Below are 27,535 nucleotides of genomic sequence, written 5' to 3' on the forward strand. Positions count from 1 at the left end.
AACTTGAGCAAGTTACTGAGGCATGATCTACCCTTCACAAAGCCATGCTGTCCTCTGTACAGTATCTCATTTTCATCAATCCATTCCTGTATTTTTCCCTTGACTACTTTCTCCAAGACCTTGACAACGACTCCTGATATGCTGATCGGTCGGTAATTTGCAACCATAGTCGTGGATCCTCCTTTATGCAGTGGAACTATTTTCCCCTCTTTCCACGCCTTCGGGACTAAGCCAGACCTGAGACTCAGATTAAACAACATGGTCAAGGGCACTGATAATTCATTAGCCGCTTCATGCAAGACCCGTGCCGGTATACCATCCAATCCCACAGATGTATTCACATTAAGGTTCTGTAATAGACTATTCACCTCCACTTCATTCATCACAATTCCCATATAAACTAATGGTTCCTTCATTTTTTCAACGTCACCACCTGGATGATATACTTTTGCAAAGTGCGCGCTCAGTAACTCCACTATATCGACTGGTTCAGTGAACTCTTTACCATCGTCATTCCTTAAAATCATTTTGCCATGTACAGTTTTTTTCTTGCTTGCAGCATATTGAAAGAACTGTTTGGGATTCTCTTTTGCTTGCATAGCTAGTTTCCTTTCATAATCGGCTTTTGCTGTTTTTACCACACTCGTTACCCTTCTAGCCTGTACTTTATACCGTTCGTGTGCCTGCAGGTCACCCCTTTCTTTAAATTCCCTCCATAGTTGTTTCTTTTTTTGCAGCTCAAGCTTAATGGTGTTATTCATCCATTTAACCCCTCCTTGTTTCACTATTCGGACCTTAGGTATACAATCAGCCATAACCTCCTGTAAATGCTCTTTGATCACTTCCCATGCTCTATCGACGTCCAGCCCTTGCAGTTGTACATGCCATGGCACTGATCCAAGCAATCTCCTAAGCTTGTCATACTTGCCAGCACGGTAATTCCACATATACCCTGTCTTAATCACAAATTTCACACCTTTAGCCACCTCCCAGGTCAAGACCTTATGATCACTCTCACCAATAGGTGGCAACATGGTCATATTCATTACAGTCAAATTCTCAGATACTATTACCAGGTCAAGCACTCTCACACCCCTAGTATTTTCAATTACATGCTGTTTCAGATAGTTATCCCTTAATAATTGAATAAAATCCATTTCCTTCCTCACATGTGTCCTCTCCTCCTTCCAATCAATGTTACCATAGTTGAAATCCCCCATAATAATTACCCTCCTTCCACTCATTTCATCAATTTGTTTATGCATACCATCTCCACCATCTATTCCATCACCTGGTCTATAGCAGCACCCAACTGTATATTTTATTCTGCCAGTATCAATCTCACACCAAATAGCCTCAAATGAGCTCCTTTCACTATCCTGCAATACTTCAATTCTCCTTGGCTGCAGTTCATCAGCTATCATCAATAACACCCCTCCCCCAATTTTATTCTCTCTGTCCCTCCTAAACATACTATAACCTACACATTCTATCCCACTAACTATATCATCTTCCGTCAGCCATGTTTCACTAATGCCAATAACCTGTGGCCAGGAAGAGCCAATCAAGGCCAAAAATTCTTCCTTCTTGTTCCTAATACTCCTGGCATTAGTATACATGAATTGCAGTGTTCCCTTTGTCCCACCCCTATCTTGATGCGTTATTCTAAATATCCCATTCCCATTTTTTGTCCTTATTGCTGGCTCAGGTACATTATATACATTTTTACACTCAACTGTCTCACTGATGTCTGGATATCCACTTCCCCCCCTCCTTGGTAGTTCTAGTTTCCCTGGTTCTGCACATCCATTTTCACTTCATTCAGCAACACTTTTTCCAGTCTCCGCACACCAAGTCCATTCAAATGCAGTCCATCCATCTTGTATAAGTCCTTTCGCCCATCAAACTCATTTCACACGTCCACAAATTCCACACCACACCGTCCGCATAACCTGCGCATAATATCATTTGCGATTATGGCCCTCCTTCTAAACTCCTCTCTGTCATACCGCGGTAACAGACTCACCATTCTAACTCTGTCACTCTTTTCTTTCGCTACCTTTAACAATACTTTCAAGTCCTCTCTCATAAAAAATTTATCACCTTTCAATTCATTCGTACCAGCCACAATTGTTATTTCTTTCACCCTCTGTTTTTCCACTCTAATGCTCTCACTTACATCCTTAAATTTCGCACCCGGCAAGTACGATTTAGTTACACTCCCATCTATTACTCCTCTTAATAACGAGTCACCATACAATACTCTCTCCTTCATTTCGGAAACTCGCCCACGCTGTTTATTTCCGTTAGCCGAATCACTCTGGAAAGAGTTTTGCAGGTGCTCTAATTGCCGCTGCGCATCTTGTATCACTGCGCGCAGCCTAGCGATCTCACTTCCTACAAATAATTCCTCATTTTTTTTATCATTCAAACCATTTTCTCTTTTTGTATAATTGCTCTCACTCTTTCTTAGATCACCGCTCACATTGCCATCTTGTACACCGCAATTCCCTATCGAGCCACTATTTTCACTCGCATTCTGGCTTTCTTCAACCATAACTGTCTCACAACCTGACACATACTTCGACTCCTCACTTTGCATACACTTTCTACACATTCTCCCACCACTATCACTTTCAACCCATACTCCAGACTCATTCGGGAATGCATACATTCCACACACATCACACCGGACAAACTCTCTCACACTACAGTTTTTGAACAATGGTGTCGTATTTTTGGACGCCATTATCTTACATCGCATTGGCGCCATATTCAAAAAAAAAAAAAAAAAAACAGGCTATTGGAACAATAGCCTGTTTAAAAACAGCCTAGTTTCCTGATGTCTTTAACAGAATTGAAGATAGGCTCCAACATAAACATTAACAGAAAAAGAAAGAAGTGTAGCTAGCAAAGGAGCTAATGACCAAAATAGGTGAGAGCCTTTTCAATAATAAGATCAATTCAGTCAAAGGAGAAAATAGTTATAGAATTCAGTAATAAATATGAAGATTCATATTAAATATTGAATGGAAGCCAATTTGAAGTTGAGTGATGGGGAAGATTTCAGAATGGGACAATGAGATTTAACTTGTGCCTGTAATTCCACAAAAAGTTCCAAGTAGGAAAGAAGTAGAATAGTTTTTAAAATCATTAGAGCTAATATAAGTTAAAGAAATAGCTGGTTCTTTCTGGAGACCTAAACTGCAGTGTAGAAAATGGATCCCAGACAGTGGCAGAACTAATAATAATGGTAAGGGTCTCCTGCTCATGACATGGACTAACCATTACTAAGATCATATTCCAACAATAAATGTGCATAAATTAGCCTAGAACAAACCAAGAAATTTATTGTATATAGCAACGTCTTCAAATTGGTCTGAGATAGGATATTGTTCAAGGGATTTGAAATACGAAGCTACCATTACTCGGTGTTGAGCAAAATTAGAATGACCTTGTTGAAATGAAAAAAAATGTGTACTGCAGTTTTCAGATGGGAACTATAGACTGAAACATACAAATATATTGAGGAAAATGTGAAGAAATTTGAAAGCAGTGACTAAACCTTCGAAACAGAATGGCAGAATCTGGGGAAAAAAAAAAATTGACTCATTTAGGAAGCATATAGTAATGTTTTCTCTAAAGAGAGAAAAATAAGAACTCCGGGGTATCAGAAGTTAAAGAAATGATCCATGAAAAGCAGTAATTGTATAAAAAGTTCTTGGCTAATAATTGTGCTCTCAGAGAGCATAGAGAAACATGTAGGAAAATTAAGCAGCTAAACAAAATCATGGAAACATTATTATGTGACACTCTGGTGGGTCCAAAGACTCATCGAGGGCACCTACTCTACAACTCTCCGTCTCCGCCAACTACAGTGAATCTCATCATCTACTGCTCACCACAATCACAAACATCAATGTCCATGGCAGGATTCAAACCTGACAGCCTTTTGGCTGGAGAGCAGATATGCTAACCACTTGGCCAACCAGGCCAGCAAAAGCACACTGCACCCGGTGTTCTCAGGTGGTGAACCTCCCAAGTACTGACCAGACCAAATGCTGCTTAACTTCGGTAATCAGACGAGAACCGGTGTATTCAGTCTTGTATGTTTTATTTTAGAAAGAATATAGAAGATAAAGACCATAAGATAGTAAAATGTTTTGCAGACTACTGGGAAAGCTTAGAAATGGAGGGAAGAGTACTCAAAAAAGAAATGATGTGAAAACTAATGATGAGAATATTCTAGATTTCTGGAGTAATTACTTTGAACAGTAATTGTAAAAGTATTGAAAACAAAAATCTGCAATGAATTTTTAAAAAGAATCACAAATGAGCAGCTTTTGGAGATAAACTGTAGACTTGTATATACAAGTATTATTGCAGAAAGAATTAAAAAGTTAGAGAACAAGAAGAAAATGTTGATTGATTTAGCCATGAAGATGTGTGATGAAGTTGTTTGCACATATAAAAAAAATCCAAACTTTATGATATACTCAAAGTTATAGATGCCTCTAAAGAAGAAGAAGAAATATCAAAAGTTTCTGGCAAGTAAGTCAAGCAATTAATTTAGAGAATATAGAGAAAAATGTAAGAATGCTATGTGTAAAGGTGATAAACACAAAAGTCATGAGAAGACTGGAAAGAATAGAAAAGATAAATTCATAAAGGTAGCAAGATATTGTGGAAGTTGAAAAAAAAACATTAGAAATGGAGGAAAGAGCACATGTAAAAGGAATCAGAGATAATAAAGTTGACATAAAAAAATTGAAGATAAAGATATTCTGGAGTAATTATTCTGAGAGATTGTTGAAATAAGCACTGGTAGAAAATAGAGGTAGAAATTATTCAGGGGAAATCCAATTAGTGTGTATGTGTGTAAGTAGATGACTACTAAAGTAGATGACTGTCACCAAAAACCTGGTATGTGGAAGAACAACTAGAGTGGAGATGATATTTGACAAGAGACATGTTCATATATGCAGGTTTAAAAGTTTTACAACTACAGTATATAATTCAAAAGGCCTGGTCAGGTGTTGTCAAATTCCAAATGATTAGAATAGAGCTCTCACAGAACAAGTTTTTTTAAAAGTGAAATAGAACTGAATGTGAAAATTATAAAGGAACTCTCTGCTGAGTGCCTCATTGAGATTTATGCAAGATTCTTGAGAAAAGGCTGAGAAAAATTGTGCAAAAGAAATTTGGGAAAGAATAAGCTAGATTCAGTCCAAAAAATAGACAAATCATGAAAATATAACAAGGATGTGTACTTGGGTTTTGTAGTTTTGGCAGAGGTATATGTAGAGTGGCATTAAAAAAAAAAAAAAAAGCTTTTTTTTTTCAAGTCACTACAATTACATGGTTTAAATAGAATAAGCTGGATTAAGAGGGGGTTGTCAGGATCAGATTTTCAGGACAGTTGAAAATCATGGAAATTTAACAAGGATCAGCATTTCAGATTTTTGTAAATCTAGAAAAAGTTCCAAGAGAAAAGCTGTTCAAAATGCCATATGGCATAAATGAACATTGCACCGAGTGATACACAATATATTTAAGTTGTAGTTAGGAGTTATGGGAAGCTGGTTCAATGCAAAATCAGGTGTGCGACAATGGTGTACACTGCTGTTATTCACCATCAGCTGCATTAGGTCTCTGATATCAAAATTTGGGAATATTCAACTGTACTCTTTGTACTAAAATCTGGTAAGAGCTGCAGGATTTCCTAAATGGATGCTTAATTGAATAACAGCTGTAATAAATTCACTGTTCCAACAGCTCCAACTCAACATCTAGAAGAAGAATAAACCCAACATAAGAAGAACTGAAGATAGGAACCATCAATATAAGGAATATTAATGGAAAGGAAAGGAAATCAAACTTGCAGAATTGGAAAAGTACGTAGATTGGCATTACTAAGACAAAGAATACAAAAACAGGTGAAATATTACTAAATAATAAGTATAGGATGCTATTTTCAGGAAATAATGATCAAGGAAAGGAAGGAGTAGCAATAGTATTCAACACCAAACATGAAGATAAACTTCTTGATTGGAAAGCAGAGTTATATTGGCAAACTTCAAAATGGGGAAATGGACAATGAAACTGATTTGTGTCTATGGTCCCACAGAAGGTTCTTCTAAGAAAGAAGTGGAGGAATTTTTTGAGTCATCAGAACAGACAACTGACATAAAGAAAATGGAAAAAGTGGTCCTTGTTGGAGATCTGAACAGCATAGCTGGGAAATGAATCTCTCCAGGCATATGGGAAAATTTGGAGAAAAGGGCAAAGTAATAATAATGGTAAGTATTTAACTGGACTCCTATTCAGGACATGGACTAGTTATTACTAACACCATGTTTCGACATAAAGATATGCACAAATTCCAAAGGAGAGAAGACATAAGAAAAGCCTGATTGACCACATCATTGTTCATTATAAAATATTAATACCAGAAACACATTTCAGCTAAGTTTCATAGCCATTGTCAATACAGTTATAGGAAAACTCAAAAAAGAACAATTTAATTGAAAGCATGTGATATGTGCAGGAGAATAGCTCCATCTGCATTAATAGATATTAAAAACAATTTACAATAAATTGATTTAGTTAATGATTTTTAGATTATAAACAAAATTTAATTGCAATTATGGAACACATGAATGGTGAGTATTGGTTAATATAACTTCCCAAAATTGAGAAAGTTCAGGCAATCACTTTTGTTCAGATTTGATGTGTGCTTCACAGCTTTCTTGTAGAGTCTTTCTAGAAGAAAGTAACTTTTGTGTAACACTTTGGTTTTGTTTCACTGAATTCTGTGTTTTGTAAATAAAGTGTGGTTTCCTAAACCAGATTTGTTTGGGTTCGTTAAGAGAAATGTATTCCTGATGTTCTTCCAGATGAATTTGTCCATAATAACATAAGCCACAAGAGCAGGGGATTCTATAAACTGCAGGATAAGATAGAGGAGGATATTTTTCTTTTTGATGAGATATGGAATGTATTGAGTTTGCAAACTGGACAGAAAGCAACTGTACATTAATCTGTCAAAGTAATCTTGCTATTTTTGCAGAAAGTCTCCCTTAACATATGGAATACAAGTTCTGGTAATTTCTTCTTGAGGAATAATTATATAAAAAAAAAATTATTTTTTTTGATAGTTTTTGCATTATAACCATTTGCACTAAAGGTAGTTCTGATAATAAACAGTTCTTTGTTTAAAAGAGAATTTGTAGAACAATTTTTTTTTTTTTTTAATGAGCTCTGTCAACTAAGGATTTGATTACACTATATTTCTGACAAAGGTGAAGATGAGAGTTAGAATCAGTCGTCGTATGACCACTTAAAGAGGATGGGTGAGGAAAGCTTAGAAAACAGGTGTTCGATGCCAAGATGAAGACCAAGGTCTAGGTGGATTGATTCAGTCAGAACTGCCTTAGAAGAATGAAATGTTAGATATGACACTATTGGGGTACTTACAAATAATAGACTAATTTGGAGGAAAATTGTGGATAGGATAATAATGTAAACTTAATCATGTAGTGTAGTGTAGTGCTGTCATAGTAACCTGCAAACACCCCTTAGGGGTACATATCAGGAAATTGATGATGAGGATGATAAATTCACTGTGAAAATCAGTAAGGAAAAACAGACTACTATGAAAATAGGAAGGAACACTGAAAACTGCATCCTGAATGGAGAACATATAGAACAAGTAAAAAATTTCAGATATTTAGGCACAATTTGTAGTTAAAGTGACAAACTAAATATGGAAATAGCTTGCGAAATTACCAAACCTGCATTGGTAGGGACTCAAATAAATTTATATGGAATAAGAGCAAAATTAGTTAAAAAAAAAAAAAAAACTAGCTATATACAAGACAGTGTTCAAATTAGTTTTAACCTAAGGATCTGAGAGCAAAGTCACAAATAAAACATTTGATCACAGACTGGAGACCACAAATGTATGAGAGTGGTGAGAAAAAAACAGATGGCATTAGTGGCACCACTTTAAAAATGAGGATATTATGAAAGAACTTTGACATTGTTAGCATTCCAAAATGCATGAGAAGAGCTAATCTCGTAGTATGGTCACTTAAACACAAAAGAGGGGAAATATTAGCAAAATAGGTGTTTGATGTCAAGATGTTAGGAAAAAAAAAAAGACCCAGAAGAAGACCAAAATTTAGATGGATTGATAATCCAAGTTTTATTACAAAGAAATTGGGATGTATGGAGTAAAAACTTTTGCTCTGTGGATGCACACAGAAACATAACTCTTTATCAGAAATTTTGAAACCTGCATGGAAGGCAACCTTCTTGATGGATGGCATAGATAATAATGATTTGAAGCTTTTCTTGTACTCTTTTGAACATTGCAGAAATATAACAATGAGCCATTATTTTATATCACTTGCTAAAGGTAAACTAATTACAAAATGAAGCAATGAAGATGATTTGCTAATTACAAAATATGGAACCAATAGCTGGTACTATTTGAAAAAATAAAAGAGGAATTCCTTCTATTTTATGAAATTCCTAAAAGAAGGCAAGCACCAAATAGTATATCTCTGGATTCAGAAAAGACGGCTAACATATGTATACCCGAGAAGAAAATCAGCAAGAAGAATGCTTGCTGATTACACATTTACAAAAAGCAGTTTGTGAACAGGAGAAAACAAAACCAGAATCATGGCTTTGCAAACTGGCATAAAGGTTGGGATGGTGCAGTCTACTGTTGTCCTGGAGGAGGAGAAGCAGCTCAGTTCCAGATATTTGCTTATAGCTAGGATGACGACATCCAAACTGGGGCATTTTTTGAGAGTGAAGTCAGGCTAAAAATAAATGTTTTTGACCGACAAGTTAGTTTTATTATATTGGTGAACCTATAAAATACTTCTCTTAAAAAAATATTTTCAAAAATAAAATTCTTTCTAAAGAAAATAATAACATATGACTGTCTCAATTAAAGAAAAATAAAAAAGAATCAATATAATAGTTTTTTATCGAAACATTAAAAACTAACATAAGCAGAATAATTGTTTTTGGTGAATATTCATGTACTTTAATCAGTTTATTGGCATATCTAAAGCAATGTCATTTGTATTAGTCTAGAGTGTTTTTTCAATATGATCTTATTAATTTTTTCATAAAATTTGCCTGTAGTCTTCTTCATAGTTGCAGCTTATGGTTAATAAATTTCAAATTATTGACACTTTGAGTTGACTCTTCTCTGCAGACCATAATAATTTTGAGAAAATACTCTATGCAAGTGCTGGTGTATCTAGTAAGCTCAGAGCAAATTCTACCAAATTGAGAATATTCTTAATTCTAATTTTATATCACCGAGCACTCTGCATGCTGTCTTTAAAAATAATTGTTTGTTATGTTGCACTGGGAAAAAGAAGATAGTGTTAAAAAATAAAAACCAGGACAAATGCTAAACTAGACAGGACAGTAGGAATATACTGGGACAGTCCTGACTGAATTGGGTATGGTCACTCTACTTATAGCAATACCCTGGCAGCATGCACTTGTTTTGGTTTTGAGAATAAAGATTGCATTGATGGCATGCCTTTGAACCTGCTCAGAATGCATGCCTTAAATTTCACCAAACACACAAAATGTTTTCAAACCAGTTTCTTATCACATCATGACATGCTGCTTCATCAATTTTTTTTTTTAATTTATTTAATGATACATTCATCCTATGGATCAGCAAGCACTTCTCTATAGACATTGCCAGGCATGTTCTTATGTCAGTTCATGCAGAATATGTTGACAGTTTGTTTTGCCAACCTTAACAGGCTGGCAAAGATGATGTTGCACAGTTTCCATTTTGGCGAGTTCACCCAAAAATCTACAAGTGCTTATGTCCAGATCTTTTGCAAGTAGTCATCCAGGATGGATTATTGATTGAATGCTACTTTTTTTTTTTAATATATATATAGAGAGATTGAATGCATTTCATCATAATGTTCTGGCATGTTGTTTTTAGATGTTTGAGACTATTTCAGTTGCAATAAGCTCATATTCAAACAATTCTGGCCACACGTTCTTTGGGAGAGGGGGGGGGATTACTTAGGCATTTGTATCCTATCTTTGATGTACCGTCATCTCAAAACTCTCCCAATACAACAAAATTTTCTGAAAAGTCATAACCAAAGCCCTATTGGTGCAATGCTATGATAAAAGAAATTCATTATAGTAAGCTGTTGACTATAAAAAACTATTCCTATAGTCCTATGAGCTTGCTGCAATGAGAGTCAACTGTATTTGTTCCAGTAAACATAAACATGCAAACATTTTATGGACAATTAACTTGGCTTTTTTATGAACCTAATTTTGGTAATGATGGATGGTTAGTGCTATGTGGGTTGTGGGTGTGTACATTCTGGCTTGTATGTGTTGCTGGAGAGAAAACCTTGCCACCACCACCAATATAAGACTGGTTAATTCACCTTCCATTCAAAAGTCCTTTTAAATGTTTCTTGCATCCTAAATTCCGTAGGTTTAAATTCAAGTTTCTTTTCAGCCACACCATTTCATTGCTATCAACTGCACTGTTTTCTTAAAGGAACATGCTTTTTAATTAGTTCACACATAATAGGTATAATTATTTATTGGCATAATAAATAATGAAAATACAATATAAAGATATAAATTCTGAAACTTATGGGTTACACTTGTAAAGTAGATGAAAGTGAAAGGAATTTATCTGAAAGAGTAAGCTAGTTTGAGAACATGTGAAATTGACAGATTTAAGACATCTTGTCCTGGTTATATTCTTTTACAAGAAATTTTTTTGTTTCTTTTTTTTTTTTCTACAGCAAACCCACAAAAATAGAATGGAGATACACTGAAACTGGAGAAATGGTGCGTGTATCATTGAGAACAGGACGAATAATTCCTATTCCTAAAAAAGCAGAAGAGACTATTGATTTTAAAGAAAAGAGTATATATGTTGGTAAGTAATAAATGTTCTTAGTTTATTTGTAAGTATGAAACCTTATGCTGTAGAGACAGTGTTATTGGTTGTAATATCAGTATAGCAGGCTGTGGTGTGCATTTCTAGCAAAGCTGTTGGATAAAAATTAGGTTTAACATAACAGACTTTCCCATAACTTATTATGGGAAAATTAAATTTAGGAAAACTTAGTTGGTAGTGTAAAAAAAAAAAAAATATATATATATGTGTGTGTGTGTGTATGTGAATTCTCTCGTTTATATTATTCTATTATTCTTTACCTTAATTGGTTTTTGCTCGGCTGCGCTTTTGTAATGCTTTATACTCACTTGCTTTTCATAATTTATTTTTACTTTCTTCTGAGTCTCTTCTTCACTTACTTAAATTCCCTTATTACCTATTCGTGTATCTATTTACCTAATTTTACTTCCAAGCAGTCTTCAGGTTAATGTTGGGCCGTTAATTTGTCTTAAGCAGAGTGCACGTGTATATGAAAATAAAGGGATTGCCGTTGGGTAGCACCAACCTCTTTGTCTCCATCCTAGTGCTAATCCTTTCTTTAGATTTAGAGAAAATTTCTAATATACTGCACTACTCTAATTCCTAGACCAGAGAATATCTTAAAGGTCAAAGAAATAGCACTCAGAGAGCACACTACTATATTACTCTTAGACAATCTCGTAACAACTCTTAAATCATTATGCAACTAATACCATTTGCTATGCAGTTATAGCTTCCCTTAAGTCTTACTTTCTCCCCCCCCCCGCCTTGGTTCTAACTTAATGAGAGGTGCAGTAGAAAGGAAATCAGGCAAGTTGTTAGGTAATTACAAAGAAAAACATTTAATTATCAACCTAAGGAATACACGGTTAACTTCAATTCTTGGCACATAATCACAGCTATCTTTGAGAGAAAGTATAATTAATTAAAACATATATTCTCTCTCTCTACTCATTTTTACAATCTGAATCTAGGCTAGAAATTTAATCAATGGTCAATCATTCATCTCGTGCTTAACATTCCTATTGGTCATTAATTTTAGCAAGATATGAGTATTTCACTTCATCACAATTCTGCACATTCCGTTTTCTTAGAACTTAAGGTGCGCAAATAAAGACTATTCCATTTAGCACTATAGTATATCAGAACTTAAGGGGTGCTTAAGGGTCAAAGCTGTATAACTGAGAGGAGACCTCCACATAGCCTTTAAAGGAATGCGGAGAACCGACCAAGGCTTCTGACCTAATGTCCAATCCTCACCTTCTCGTGGTGCACCCTGTTGGGTATCTACTTTGATACTGAACGAACGATGATGGGCTGGCAATTTGGGATTTAGCCGACCAAATTGTATTCCTATTGGTTAAACCAAAATAAAAAATGATGGTACAACATGACAAAATTTCATGCCGGCTGGGGCGTCGCCCGGTTAAACAAGGCCCCCGTTGTTTTTGCCAGGGAACCAGGGCGAACAGCGAAAAGTCAGCTACTGGAACAAATCTGAAAACAAACCCCAACTCAACATCACCAGAGTTAAAGATCGGTACTATCAACATAAGAAGCCTGAATGGCAAAGAAATGGAGCTAGCTGAGGAATTAGATAAGTACCAGATCGACATAATAGGGGTGACTGAAACAAAAAAGACCAAAACTGGTGAGATCTTTCTGAGCAATAAATACAAAATGTTATATTCAGGCAATGACAATCAAGGAAAAGAAGGAGTAGCCATAGTATTCAACACAAAATACGAGGCTAATCTTCTTGAATGGCAGTCAGTCTCAAGTAGAGTAATGTGGGCAAATATGAGAATGGGGAACTGGACAATGAGACTTATTTGTGCCTATGGTCCCACAGAAGGTTCTACTAAGGTAGAAGTGGAGGAATTTTTTGAAAAAGGCAACTGACACGATGAAAAAGGAAAAGTTGGTCCTTGTTGGGGATCTAAATAGCAGAGTAGGAAATGATTGTGAGACATACAAAAATATTTTGGGAAAATTTGGAGAAAAGAGCAAAGCTAATAATAATGGCAAATATCTGTTGGATTTCTGCTCAGGACATGGACTGGTTATTACTAACACCATGTTCCAACATAAAAATGTGCAAAAATTCACATGGAGAGAAGAGGCTAGGAATAAGAAAAGTCTCATTGACTATGTTATTGTTGATAGTGATGTTTTCTCCCTGGTGCAGTACGCCAGAGTGTACAGAGGATTTGAAATTGGAAGTGATCACTATTTAGTCTTGAGCAGGATAAAATTGAATTTCATATTGAAAAGAAAAACATGTAAGAAAGTTTTAAAGCGAATAAAAGTTGAGCAGCTCTCAGATGTGAACTGTAGACTAAAATACAGAAATATTATTGAAAAGAAAATGAAAGAGTTTGAGAACAGGAATCAAACCTTGGAGATTCAGTGGCAAACTCTGAAGGAAACATTGATTGATTCTGCCAGAGAGGCATGTGGTGAGGTTGTGTGCAAGGATAAAAAAATCAGAACTCCCTGGTGGACACAGGAAGTTAAAGAGGCAGTGAAGGAAAAGAAGAAAGCATATCAAAAGTTCCTGGCAAATAAGTCAGCTTTTACTCTTACAGAATACAGAGACAAATGTAAGAAAGCTAAACAGTGTGTAAAACTAGCTAAACAAAAGTCATGGGAGGACTTTGGCAAGAATATAGAAAATAAATATCAAGAAGGTGGCAAAATATTCTGGAGGTTGTTGAAGAAGCTTAGGAATGGAGGAAAGAGTGCTGTAAAAGGAATTAGAGATGATAAAGGTGAAATGAAAACAGGAGAAAAAGATATCCTTGAAGTATGAAGTAATTACTTTGAAAAACTGCTAAATGAAACAAGCAGTGATGACAGCACAGTGATAAAAAACACTGACCAGGCATGCAGTCAGGAATACATATCCATACTTGAAGTAGAAAAAGCCATCAAAGGCTTGAAATGTGGAAAGGCAGCAGAAGTAGATGATATTCGACCAGAAATGCTGAAGTATGGTGGTATAAGAGTCTTACAGTGGCTGCACTGCATAGTTCAGAAAGCCTGTACAGAGGGACGAATTCCCGATGATTGGAGTAGAGCTCTCATAGTACCCATATATAAAAAGGGAAATAAAACTGAATGTGAGAATTACAGAGGCCTACTGAGTGTTCCTGGCAAGATCTATGCAAGTATACTTGAGAAACGGTTGAGAAGAATTGTGGAAGAAAAGCTTGGTGAAGAACAAGCTGGATTCAGGCCAAATAGAGGCTGTCAGGATCAGATCTTCACTTTACGACAAATAGTCAAGAAAGCATGGGAATATAACAAAGATCTGTATTTAAGTTTTGTCGATTTGGAAAAGGCATATGACAAGGTGCCAAGAGAGAAGCTATTCAATACGCTGCAGTTATATGGTGTCAATGGGGCATTATATCAAGCAATACTTGGTCTTTATTTGAGTTGTGAGTCAGCAGTTAGAATTGAAGGAAGTACAGGAAGATGGTTTAATGTTAAATCTGGTGTGAGACAAGGATGTACATTATCCCCTCTGTTATTCATTATCTATATGGATCACATTATGAAGGAATGTGGTATTAAACCTGATATCAAAATTGGAGATGTTAATGTCAGCTCTTTGCTTTATGCAGATGATGTTATACTTCTAAATAAATCCGCTACAAGTCTGCAAGATTCTCTGACTAAATTGAATAGCTGTTGTAATAGATATGGTATGAAGGTCAGCAATAAAAAGACAAAGACAATGAAAATAGGCAGAATCATTGAAAATGTCAACTGTGTTGTGAATGGAGAACCTGTGGAACAAGTAAAACATTTCAGCTACTTAGGCACAATTTTTACTGAAGATGGTAAACTAAATATAGAAATAGACAACAGAATCAGCAAAGCTGGTATCGTGGGAAGTCAATTGAATAAATTCATATGGAATAAGAAAGAAATTAGTCGGAACACTAAATTAGCTGTATACAAGACAGTGTTCAAACCAATTTTAACTTATGGATCTGAGAGCTGGGTCAGAAGTAAAACACTTGACCAAAGACTAGAGACCGCAGATATGAGAGTCCTGAGAAAGATTAGAGGCGTGAACAGATGGCATCAATGGCAATATCATATTAAAAATGAGGATATTAGGAAAGAACTTGACATTGTCAGCATCCAGGAATGCGTTAGCAGAGCTAATCTCAGATGGTATGGTCACTTAAATAGAATGGGAGAGGAAAGATTAGCAAAACAAGTGTTCTCTGCCAGGTTGGCAGGAAAACGACCCAGAGGAAGACCAAGATATAGGTGGATTGATACTGTACAAAGTGCCTTAGACGATAGAAATATAAGATCTGATAATGTTGGAGTCTTGACAAGTAATAGACTGATTTGGAGGAAAATTGTAGATAGGAAGTTAGTAATGATGTAATTTTTTCATGTAGTACTGTCATATCCTGTACACCCCTTGAGGGTACATGGCAGGAATTTGATGATGATGTATATTAGAACAAAAGTCTACTTTACCAATTACTGTAGATTTGCCTGGCTTTTCCACACGTGTCTCGGGAGTGCCTCCGTCTCATTTACCTTTCTCCAAACAGATTACATCTACATGAAATGACTGGTAGGTTCAGGCATGCTTCCTCTCCATCGGTTCAATTCTCTCGGGCTTGCCGCTCTCAGGTCTGGCTGCTCGGCATGGCTTGTCGATCTCTGTACTACTTTCTGCAAGATCGGGAACTATGCTTCGCTGAGCTACCGCTTGACCAGTGCATTTCTTGTAGTCATCACGCCATGCTCCCACGACCTCCGAGGGATCTCTTGAACTTCTTGACCAGTAAAACACAGAAAACAAAAAGCCCTGAGCTGGTGCTGCCATGCTCTATATATCACTCGCCGATGTTCTATCTGCTACGTCATCATTCTTCTCCCATACACCTAGCGCCGCTGTCACCCCTAGTGTGCCTTGCTAGAAACTACCACTTGCAATTTCTCTCGGGTGCACATGTACTACTTCAGGCTATCCTTTCTAATCCGATTATCTCTTTCTTTTCATGACACAAATATTTTATACAAAGTTCACATAGTTTTAAAATTCAGAAATCTCACAGTAAGTAGTTATAACAAAGTACATAGATAATATTACTTAATTTACAAATACTGTTGGTAGTTTACAATTAGTTTTGTATTATCTGATACGCCTATATTGGCTCTGGGAATGCCGTTGCTTGTTAAATCGGAATGAAAAAATTATGGATGTAATTTTCTCTCATTCATAATTTAACAGTAGTCTCTCACCAAGTCACCAGAAAAATTGAAATACCAAGAACATTTTCACTGTGTATGTACGTTTCTCAGCATTGAATCATCTAAGGTTGTCCTTAGAAATTTTGCACAACACTATCTAGACTTAGTTCATTGATGATAATGATGGTTATTAGTAAAATTTCTTGCTTTATAGTTGGAAGGATTGTTTCTGTAGTGGTATTTTTTCAAAACATCATAATGTTTTTACAGCTATTGTTTTCTTGTTGTTGATTACACTGTTCATATTGACCAAAATTTTCATATTCATCTCAGACTTATAAATCAACCTGGGTACTGTAGATCTGTGTGGAGCTTTCATGCACAACTAGAATAGTACACTTATATTAAAGCAAAATCTTTTTGAGAGACTTGTTCAGGAAAATGTTGTTCATTGAGAACCTTCAGTACTGCAGATACTATACTTGTCTAAAATTTCTTTGAAATTCACATCCACACCTTGAAAAAATTGTTCAGATGCATGGAGATAATGACTAACATTTGCAATATCTTCATTAAAAAATTAGTGTCATACATAAACGATGCACTATACCACTAACTTTTATTAAGGTAATAAGGTATTTCCATTATTTCATGGAGGTGACCTACACACATGCATGTTTTGCTTTATTAATGCAATCGTTCAAATGGACCTTATCACTAAACCAGATGCTTGACATATTGCAGGATTTCTTTTTGAAAATCTCACATGAACATCAAGGGATTTCTATATTTGAATTTTGTGTAAAACAATTTCACATCTTCAAATGTGGAAAGTATATTGATAATTCCCCAAATATAGTTATTTATTTAGAAAACTTTTAGCAGGCTTATAATCTGTCTTCTTTCTCTCTTCATCCAGTGCAATTGCAGTAATTTATTGCTTGTAAACTAATCTGTTAATTGCAACACTGAACTTTGCTGCACTCCATTTTCGCTAGAAATTCACGCTTTGCTACCTCTGTAGAGCAATTGGAAGAATAACAGGACATTGCACCCTTCAATTGGAAAAGATGTTTGATTCTCACCATGATGAGAGGAACCTTCATATGGGCTTTTTTCAATTGAAGGTGAGTTAGCTGCAGGGGCACGCCACCCATATGTGCAATGTATGCAACGCACACAGGTGCCAGGATAGTAAAGGTGCCGAAGAGGAGGAAATACTTAAAAAAAAAAAACGTTTTTTTAAAGTGATTTTTTTTTTATTGGAGGGGGGGGGGGATAGGGGTGCCAACTAAAGTTTTGCACACAGGCACCAGACACTACTGGCGTGCCCCTGGTTAGCTGATATCATGTGGAGGTAGCGGGGTTTTTTCTCCCAGAAACAGAAAAATTGGCCATGATAACACGTGCAGTTTACAGACAAAAAATACTGTTGTTGGTGGTGGTATTAAGTGGTAGAAGGTGTGTGTCGATGGTAGTAGTGGTTGAAGGATTAAGTAGAGGAGATGGTGAGTTGTGTTCAGTGGAGTGGATTTCCCTCCTGCAAGGAGTCCTTGGAGGTGTCCTGTAATAATAACTTAAAAAACACTGACAGTCTAGTAAAATCTGTTCTCTATGTTGCAACACCTCATATACAACAGCCAGCTAAACTCCATTGATGCTTTAATTAATGAAAATAAAAAGGATTTATATCAAATTCAGAGTTTTTTTTATTGGACAAAATCTGCAAAAGTCCACAACCAACTTTTATAAGTTGGTTGGAAGCCTAGGTAGGAAAACCCAACCAATTGTTTAAAATTCTGATCAGATTAAGCTATATACCAAAATTTGGTAGGCATTGTTAAGTCAGAGTGAAGCAGAATATTAAAGAAAATTATGTTTCACTCGGACTTAACATCATTATCACTCTCTTAAAAGAATTAATGATTTATCAGAAATATTAAAGAAAATTATGTTTCACTCGGACTTAACATCGTTATCACTCTCTTAAAAGAATTAATGATTTATCAGAAATATAGGAGCACTTGTATAGAAATTTTACCTTTAGTTTTATATCTTATTTTGTAATGTGAAATTTCATTATAATTTTGGTGAATAGCTGCTTAGTCTCAGATACTATGTAAATAACTAACCATTTGCTGGGTGAGAGATAATAACCAAATTGTGAAATGGCCGACTTCAGAAATACGTAGTGAGAGTACAGGTACATCTGTTATGTAGCACCGTGCCTTCACCCCCCCCCCTCACTGCGACGCTACGAAAGTTACGAGAGGATTCCGCGAGCGGCGCTTAGTGCCGTATGACATAGATATCAATGACGAAAGAGAAAAGCGGCGCGCTGTTTAAAAGGAGCGGTAACGCTGCACACGAGGCTTTCTAGACGTTTTCCTGCTGCTGTATTCTTGTGCTTCGGAAGTCCGGCTGGTATGGAGCCTCCACATGGGTTTCCTTTGTTCGAGGAAGTTACGACCAAATGACCAAGGGAACTTACCAGTTGGAAACAAAAGCCCAGCAGATCATGATAGTGGAAAACTACAGAAATCTTCCAATATGAAGTATGGAGAAAATCGTAAAGAGTATCCAGTAAAGGGTGAAGTGAAGCGGTCAATGTAGGTAGATATCTGACGAGATACTGAAGCGGTTAAAGTAGCATACCAGCAAATTGGTAAGGTGAAAACTTTGTCTTTTAACTAATGGAATTGAATAAGAAGATTTTATTGTATGTGCTACTAGAGACTCTTTGGACTGTTAAGTGATAGATTTAAGAAAGAAATAGAATATTGTCTCACAAATGTACCTTGTGAGAGAGAGAGAGAGATATATATATATACAAGAGTTCTTAATTAGGCTTGAGATATATGTAAATTGAATAAGATTTGTCAGAGAAGATTGTGAATGGAATTTGTTATATATTAAGAATGAGATTTGATCGAGTAGAGTGATACAACGAGACTAAGTGATAAAATGTTATTAATTAGGTTTTTCAGATAGAAATTTATGGAAAGGATAAATAACTGTATGTAAGAGTGCTAATGCTGTACCAAAATTTTATTGAATGATTAACTCAGTACTTCAAAGTGTATTATATGTATTCTACTTGTAATTAAAATGTTTTGTTTAAATATAAATGTTGTGCCTGTAGTTAGATCCTACTGCACTTGCTCATAAAATATAGCAAACCTCGAAGGTGAGAAAATTAAATATTATCAGGTCATGACTGCAGGTTTAAAATTTATAAATGACAAGAGTGAATGCTGACCGGATTCTAGCTCCTTGGTCTTACATGTTTAGTATATCCTAGGATTCAGGGTGGCGCAGCGTTAATAAATAAATTTTCTCTGAATTTGAAAAGGGATAGAACCAGTGCTGAGACAAAGAAATAGGCATCTGCCATTTGAATTTCTTTGTCTCACAGAACAACAACTTCACTCTCGTCAACGATTTCGGCCTAAGTAATAAGTATATTGAGATAGAAGTTAAAAGATAAATGATATTGAAAAGGTAATAAGAAAGTAATAAGTGGGAATTATTGAAAAAAATATACATTAGTGTGATATATGTGTACAAGAGATGAAAGAGGGCCTTAAAACATAAGAGGACGACACAACAGCATATACTTTAGAGAGAATCTGCAGATTCTCTCTAAAGTATATGCCCACCAAAGAGAATCTGCCCCTTTGCTGCATATCTCCAGATATGTAGCAAAGGGGCCCAGTGAATCTTTACATTTCTTTAAGATGCATGTAGAATTGGGTGATCCTATTCTCTTGACATATAGAAGTGTTTGGAACAGACATTCTAATCCTGTATTATCATTATTATTTTCTGGTATATATACTCTCAAGGTGTGTACCACATTATGCTCTAACACAAATGATATTTTACAGTTAGTTTCTGATCAACAACTTGCTTTGAAATTGTCTATAGCTTTAGCTGTTATATTTTGATTTTAGGCACTACTAAATGCATCAGTCAACCTGTCATGGAGTTTTTTTCTGGATCCTTCTTGACATTTTTGTTTCAGACAGTTTTTTGAAAGAAGCTTGCTAATCTCTCATGATTAAGTGACCATATCTTAATTTGTTCTACTTACACGTTGAATATTAATCATGTAAAGTTATTTTCTGGCATCTTCATTTTAAATGATTCTGCCATTTACCATTCCTTTAATTTTCCTCAGAACTCAGTCATCTCCAATCTTAAATTTATTTCTAATCCAGTTCATATGTTAAAATTACTTTGACCTCTGTCCTAGATGGCACTTAAGTTTTTTGGCTGATTTCTCTTGTTCTATATAAATGTATTTATATAAATTCTAAAAAGCAGAACATAGTATAAAATCCCACCTTACACTCAATATAACATTGCACTACTTCCTTCAGTAGTGCAATGTTATATTTAATTTGAAACTTTGTATGAATTATGTGTTGTTCTGTATAAGGTTCCTATTTACACAAAGATTTGGTGGTATCAAAAAGTTCTCTCCTTGGTAATTTATAAGCTTTTTTGAGATCAGCAAAACTTAACACCATTGAGGTGAGAAGAAACCTCCTTGGTGAGGTTTCTTCTCACCATACTGCAGACATAGGAAAAATTAGAAGTTTTATTGTATGAATAATTGTACAGAAACATCTATGTTCTGCTTTTCAGTCTGTGTACTATATTTAGCAGCGATCGGTTTAATTAGAGACATCTGAAATGAAAATGACTACATAATGAAAAACAAACACCTATCCCACCACAGACACTATACTGCATACATGCAAGCAAAACGAAGTTTTTATTGTAGCACCAAATACAGCATCTAACTAAATAGATTTATGGTAATACCTGAACATGTGAGATTTTCTATATCAATAATGCAGTTCATAAATATATTAATTTACAAATAAAACTCTACTGAAAAAATTGCAACTAACATGCTGTATATATTATGGAAAACTTGGTTACCTTAGGTTAGGTAAAGAAGTAGTTCCTGCAGGAAGAGGAAACATTGCCTGGTCCAAATGTATTAAATACAGATACTCATGATTTTTTGACAACCATTATTTGTTCTACATCTTTGTTCATCACCCATTTTCTTTTCAATTCTTTTCCTCCTGTTTTTCAGGCATGCATAAATCTTTCCAAGAACACTTGAAACTTTGCTGTTCCCATTGTTTTATTTCTCCTTTCTTTTTATAAATTGTTGTAATTAGAACTCTTTTCTAGCCACAAGCACAGAGAACCTAACTTTGCATTGAACATTATGGGTTTATTAGTAATGTTTGCACAAGTTGCTCAAAACTCCTATTGCAGAAGAGGACTGGATACGGCATTGAAGACTTGTATAAGTTGGAGAATATGGATTGAATTATAAAAGAATATTAGTGGATAAGGGGATGTGAGTCTGCAATCAAGAATGCAACTGTTATGCTGTACTTTCAGAATGATTTGAATAGGCTGAAATTGTGGGAATGTGAAAATGGCTGTCGGTTCAATGTTAGTAAATGTAAAGTTATACACTTTGGTGTGATGAGATATCCAATGTCATAGTATATTGGTTGGATTATGCTAGAGGAAAGCAATCAGACTAGGGATCTTTGAGTTATAGATAGTGAGTTTGCCATATAGCAAAGATTGCAAATACAACTCAAATGTAAAGATAAGGAAGTCATTTTGTTTCTTTACACGGCCATGATATGACCACACGTGGACTATTGTGCATTGTTGTGGGTTGGTTTCTGTGGGGATGCTGATACAGAAGAAACAAAATGTTAAAGATATTGGGATTGTAGAATATAGATTGCAAGGACAGATTTAGAATTTGTGGCCTGTAGACACTAACAAACAGGAAAAAGAGGGATGATATAATTGAGACAAACTTCTGAAATGGTGATACAGGATACCAGTAAATGGAATTTTTCATTTTATGGAAGGTGGGGAGAGAACATCCATGGAAGTTGAGAATGAATGGAGTGAAAAAGGGCATGACAGCTAGATTTTTTTCCTGATAGGGTGGTGCATGATTAGAATAGATTGCCTTTGGAGGTTGAGTGCAGATAGTATAAATGAACTCAAGAAAAGATATGGCAGCTGGTTTGGGTGATATGTGACCTCCCTGGAAGCTTCTTAATATGGGATTCAACTTTCTGATCAAGCTTGTTAGTTGGAGTTATCAATAGAGGCAGTATTTGTGTTTGTTGTATGCCTTCTCTAACCAGTTTGCCTGTTTTGCAGAATGAAAAATTGAATTGTTTGGAGCCCCTCCATGTGAGACTGGCTAACTACTTTTAAAAGTTCTTCCATCACAGACATGATTTGAACTTGGGACTTTAAATGTCAGGACAATTGTTATATTTTTGCAACTGCACTACAGAGTTATTCATCCCTGTTGGATTATGCAGCATAGCCATTACAAAATTTTGATATCAGCATTTTGGAATATCATCTACTCTACTTTTCTATATGTTTCAGATTTCTTATAGCTTTTCAACCTAAATATTAATAAACTTTCTAGCATTTTTCTCTATATTCCTTAAAAGCACTTGTTAACCAAGAACTTTTTGATATGATTTCTTTTTTTCTTGGCCTATTTCTTTAATTAGGTCACTGTGAGGTGCATGTTTTTATCTTGCATACGAGTTAGCTGAGTCAGTTTTATTCAGATTTTGCTGCTGTCTCTAAGATTTATCTCTTACTTTCACCTTTTTCTCTTTCAATTTTGATTATTTTCAAAGGAGTACTCATTCTAATCTGACCCAACACTAGGTAGTGGTAAATTTCTGCTTCAAGTTCTCTGTACTCTTGTGGATATTGTGATACCTTAGAGTACGCTGTACCCTAAGGTTTTCTAAAGAACAGGAATGATTAGTTTGTGTTCTGAGCAGAAATCTAGTAAGTACTTACCTTTATTATTAATGTTATCATCTACCTACCCTTTCATCCATCTAAATTATTTTTATAAAATAATTTAGAGAAATCATTTTAGAAGATAGTGCAGTAATATAACATCACACTGTCTTCCTGTGTTATCTTCAGTTTTAATGACCAATTTGTAACTTTGTATGAGTTGTGTTGCTGTTCTATTTACACCATAAAGATTGGGTGTATTGAAGAGTTCTCTCCTCAGTAATTTATCATATGCTTTTTTATCAGTAAAACTTAAGATGGCTTTTTTCTTTTCTTTATATAAACTGTCTCCTGTAATGAACCAAAAATTCTTCTACTTCTTCCCTCTTAGAACCTTCTGTTGAGACCACGGGCACGAATAAGTCTTGTCCCACGTTACTCTACTTGAAATTAGCTCCCCTTTAAGAAGCTTATCTTATTGATATATGAATCTTGAATGGGATGATAATAAATACAAGATGACTATTCATAATAAATCTTATTTATATTATTTGGAAGGCTCTTATGTATTACTGGTCTTCCAGTCATGGTGGAAATATGTTGATATAACACTATTTCAGCATATTTCTTTAATTCTTCTGATTACACTTTTTGATTAATGCTTCATATTTGTTGCCCTATTTTCAATTCTGTTGAGGTTATTCCAGTATACTGCATTTTTCACTCTGATTACATGAATTTGGGAAGGTGAACATCATAGCAATGTTGTTCACAAACCCAAGAATAAATCAAGCCCTTACTGCTCACATCTTTGTGGAACACCATGAAATTGCTTGGTCGTTTACTTTCATCATTATTTTGAAAATCCTATCTCTCTCATCTTTTCAAGGAGTCTAGTGGAGTTAACTCACATGTCATTCTAAACAAGAATCAGAACCTTATTCTACACAACATTGAGAAGTCACTCATCCATTCTTGCAGTACACTAGTGTTTTTCTCTCTTCCAGCAGTCATCTGTAAGCCATATAGCATGTATGACTGTCATCTCTGGATTTTATTATTTTTATTTTTTTTTAAATAAGTAGTTTATGTTATACTTATATTCCAGTGTTTCATTCTAATGATGCTGTCAGATAATTGACAGTGAAACATATCTATAAATTACCAAGTAATTCACTTCTAAATAACTTAGGGAATTGAAACAACGTAGATCCGAATATAAATTAAATAATACTTTAATAGATATTTCCGATATTTCGGCAATGTCTCATTGCCATTTTCTAAAGGAACTTAACAAAAGGCAGGAGCACAACAGGCTCTAACAATATAGTAACTGGAAATGAAGATATGAAGCTATCTTTCTCCTAGAAGTCCTAATGGTGCCCTCTGGCGGGCTAAGTAGGCATTCTTGGCCGTTGGGCTGAAGGTCTGCTGATGTATGCCTCCCAAATTTGGGGCAGTCGCATACAACCAAATTTGTTGAGGTTTGAAGAGTTTCTTAGGGCAGAGGCTGATTCCATAAATAATCTTTCGAATTTATATTTGCTCCGGTGTATTATTTTTGCTTTCTTCCACCGTATTCTGTGGCGAGTATCCAGAGCATGGTCTGCAAGACCAGAATGGCTATATTTGTAAAACTAGATGTAGTCCTTGTGTTCAGAAATTAAAACCTACAAACCACAGCCCCCCTCCTCCATAAAAAAGATTATTCTAAATCCATCATCATTCCCTACATCCGAGGCACCTCAGAAAAAATTATCAAAATTCTAAAAAAACATGACCTCACCTCCTGTTACAGGCCTTACAGAAAATTGGCATCCCTTATCTGCTCTACCAAAGACCAACCACTTCCCCTAGACCTACCTGGTGTATACCAGGTCCCTTGCAGTTGTAAACTGTCGTACTTTGGCCAAACAGGCAGACAGCGAATATCAATTTCTGAACACAAGGACTACATCCGGTTTTACAAATATAGCCATTCTGGTCTTGCAGACCATGCTCTGGATACTCGCCACAGAATATGGTGGAAGAAAGCAAAAATAATACACCGGAGCAAATATAAATTCAAAAGATTATTTATGGAATCAGCCTCTGCCCTAAGAAACTCTCCAAACCTCAACAAATTTGGTTGTATGCGACTGCCCAAATTTGGGAGGCATACATCAGCAGACCTTCAGCCCCAACGGCCAAGAATGCCTACTTAGCCTGCCAGAGGGCACCATTAGGACTTCTAGGAGAAAGATAGCTTCATATCTTCATTTCCAGTTACTATATTGTTAGAGCCTGTTGTGCTCCTGCCTTTTGTTAAGTTCCTTTAGAAAATGGCAATGAGACATTGCCGAAATATCGGAAATATCTATTAAAGTATTATTTAATTTATATTCGGATCTACATTGTTTCAATTCCCTAAGTTATTTAGAAATGCATAACCAACGTATAAGCCTATCTACGAGAATCAAGTAATTCACTAAAACAGTTTCCACATTTAGATACTCCATCATTTAACCCAACACTTAGATATTTTTAGTGGCTTCTCCCCAAAATTTGTATTCAGTGCACTACACTATTCCAGTTCAATTATTTCTAAGCATTGCTTACAATATGGTCAACATAATGCTCGTCATTTTTTTCCCCTTAGGTTTTTATCCAGGACAAGAAAAATAAAAACACATACTCAAATTGTAATATAAATACGTTACTACTTAACGACTTCCTAGCTAAACTACTCTAATAATATTTTTAGCAGAGCTGAATGGGTTCTGTAATAGTAATATAATACATATAACAGTCAAAATTATACAGCTCAGAGGACTTGTTTTTGTACACATGCCACTTATAAAAAAAATAATTTGCTTTGCAGTAGGTACTGTGATGATGAAGGTTCTGCTATCTAAATAAACACTTAAGGTTTTGTTATTATTATTGCTAAAGGAAATTTCAGATATTAGTGTGAAAATGATAAAGTACTATTTATTGAGACATATTATTTTTACTTTTTTTTATCTTTTCAAGATCAAGTCAAAGATACCACTGCTAGTGTAGTTGAAAAAATTACTTTTGAGCCCAAGTTGATGACATTTGAACAAGACATAATGAATGAAATGGGCATCAAAGAAGATCGGCAGCCGTATCCTACTCACTGGTACTAATGTATGTGAATGAAGAAATTAAATAAGTTCTAAAGACCATTTTTATTTTTTTATTATTTCTTTTTCGGTATTAAATATCTGGGTAATTCTGAAATCACACCTCCCTCTACATGCAAGATGGGGAGGGGCATAATTTGATAGTAATGTCTTATATAGTCTTACAAATAGAACTACTCACAAATAGCTATTATGAACACCACTACATGATCAAGCCCTTATTTTGGCATGTTTAATTATATACAAATAGTCTTATCTATAACTGTATAAACACAGAAATTACAGCTTCGAAGAATGCATTTCTATAGCCAGATTTGAATCATCCAAAATTGAATTTAGCACATTTACACTGCATTCTGAACTAGCATCCACACTGCTTACAAAGCTTTATCAAGACAAGTACCTATGGCTAATTAATTATATTATCAAAAGAATGTTGATCCCTACAACATTCCTAAAGTGGACATAATAGAAAATGTAGAAAAAAAGGACAATGAAGATTTTTAGCAGACCTAATCTGTATTCAGATAGCAGCTATATTTCGAAAAGCAAACACAGCCTGACAGAAATATTTTCAAAATGGAATTTATCCCCCCCCCCACACACACACCAGAAATTACATTGCAACCACAGCAATTATAAAAAAAAAAGGACACAAAGACAGTGGTACAGATACTGAGGAATGCACATTTAAAATGAATAACTTGCTAAATAACTATAATATCTAGTACTTACTAGACTGATCCAACTGGCAGATGCACAAGACCAATCATATGATTGAGAGCCTTCTGGCCTGAGAAAATTAAAATGAATCCCTTCTGAATGCTAAGTATTCCAAGAATTTAGAATCCTAAAGATAAGAAGTGCCCTTGATTATGGATGCTAGAGTTTTACCAATTTTCCATAGCTCAGTTGGTATTGATAATGCCTTTTGGTTGGAAAGACCAGAGTTCAATTCCATCTAGGATACTAAGAACTTTTATCAGGGCTTTTCAACTGAAGATGAGTTAACTGGCCTCATACAGGAGTGCCATGGCACTTCACAAATATATTATGCTAGCATAGCCTTAGTTGCTCCAGCTGTAAATCTAAAACCAACCAACCAGCCTTTACAAACATCTGTCACAGCTAGTAGCATTGCACATAGGAAAAAGTCCTTTATATATACTGTAAAAAAAAAGGCGATAGATCCCTCACATCTGGCCTAGAGGTAATGAATCTGTTTGTAAAATGTCCTCCAAGAAGAACTGCTACAAAATCATCTTCCCAACACCTTTCTGCTGTTAAAGCATTGCATAGTAAAAACTTTCTTCCAGTTTCAAGAATGCTTTAAACAATTATGGGTTTACTGCTTTCTGTGACTCTA

The 27,535-nt window shown here is 35.4% G+C and overlaps 1 protein-coding gene across 3 annotated transcripts in view; it reads left to right on the forward strand.

Moving 5' to 3' along the window:
* The window catches only part of mRpL24 (mitochondrial ribosomal protein L24), an 88,328-nt gene extending 62,117 nt beyond the window's left edge, over positions 1 to 26,211 (forward strand). For all 3 annotated transcript variants that reach the window (XM_090416066.1, XM_090416067.1, XM_090416065.1), the window contains 2 exons: positions 10,827 to 10,963; positions 26,036 to 26,211. In XM_090416066.1, coding sequence (XP_090272192.1) covers positions 10,827 to 10,963; positions 26,036 to 26,172 — 274 coding nt within the window. In that variant the 3' untranslated portion in view covers positions 26,173 to 26,211. The remainder of the gene's footprint in view (positions 1 to 10,826; positions 10,964 to 26,035) is intronic.
* The last annotated feature ends 1,324 nt before the right edge of the window (positions 26,212 to 27,535 follow it).

This window comes from Typopeltis vanoorti, chromosome 3, assembly GCF_054136105.1.
Source record: "Typopeltis vanoorti isolate ZY-2024b chromosome 3, IOZ_Tvanoo_1.0, whole genome shotgun sequence".
Classification (NCBI taxonomy): Eukaryota; Metazoa; Arthropoda; class Arachnida; order Uropygi; family Thelyphonidae; genus Typopeltis; species Typopeltis vanoorti.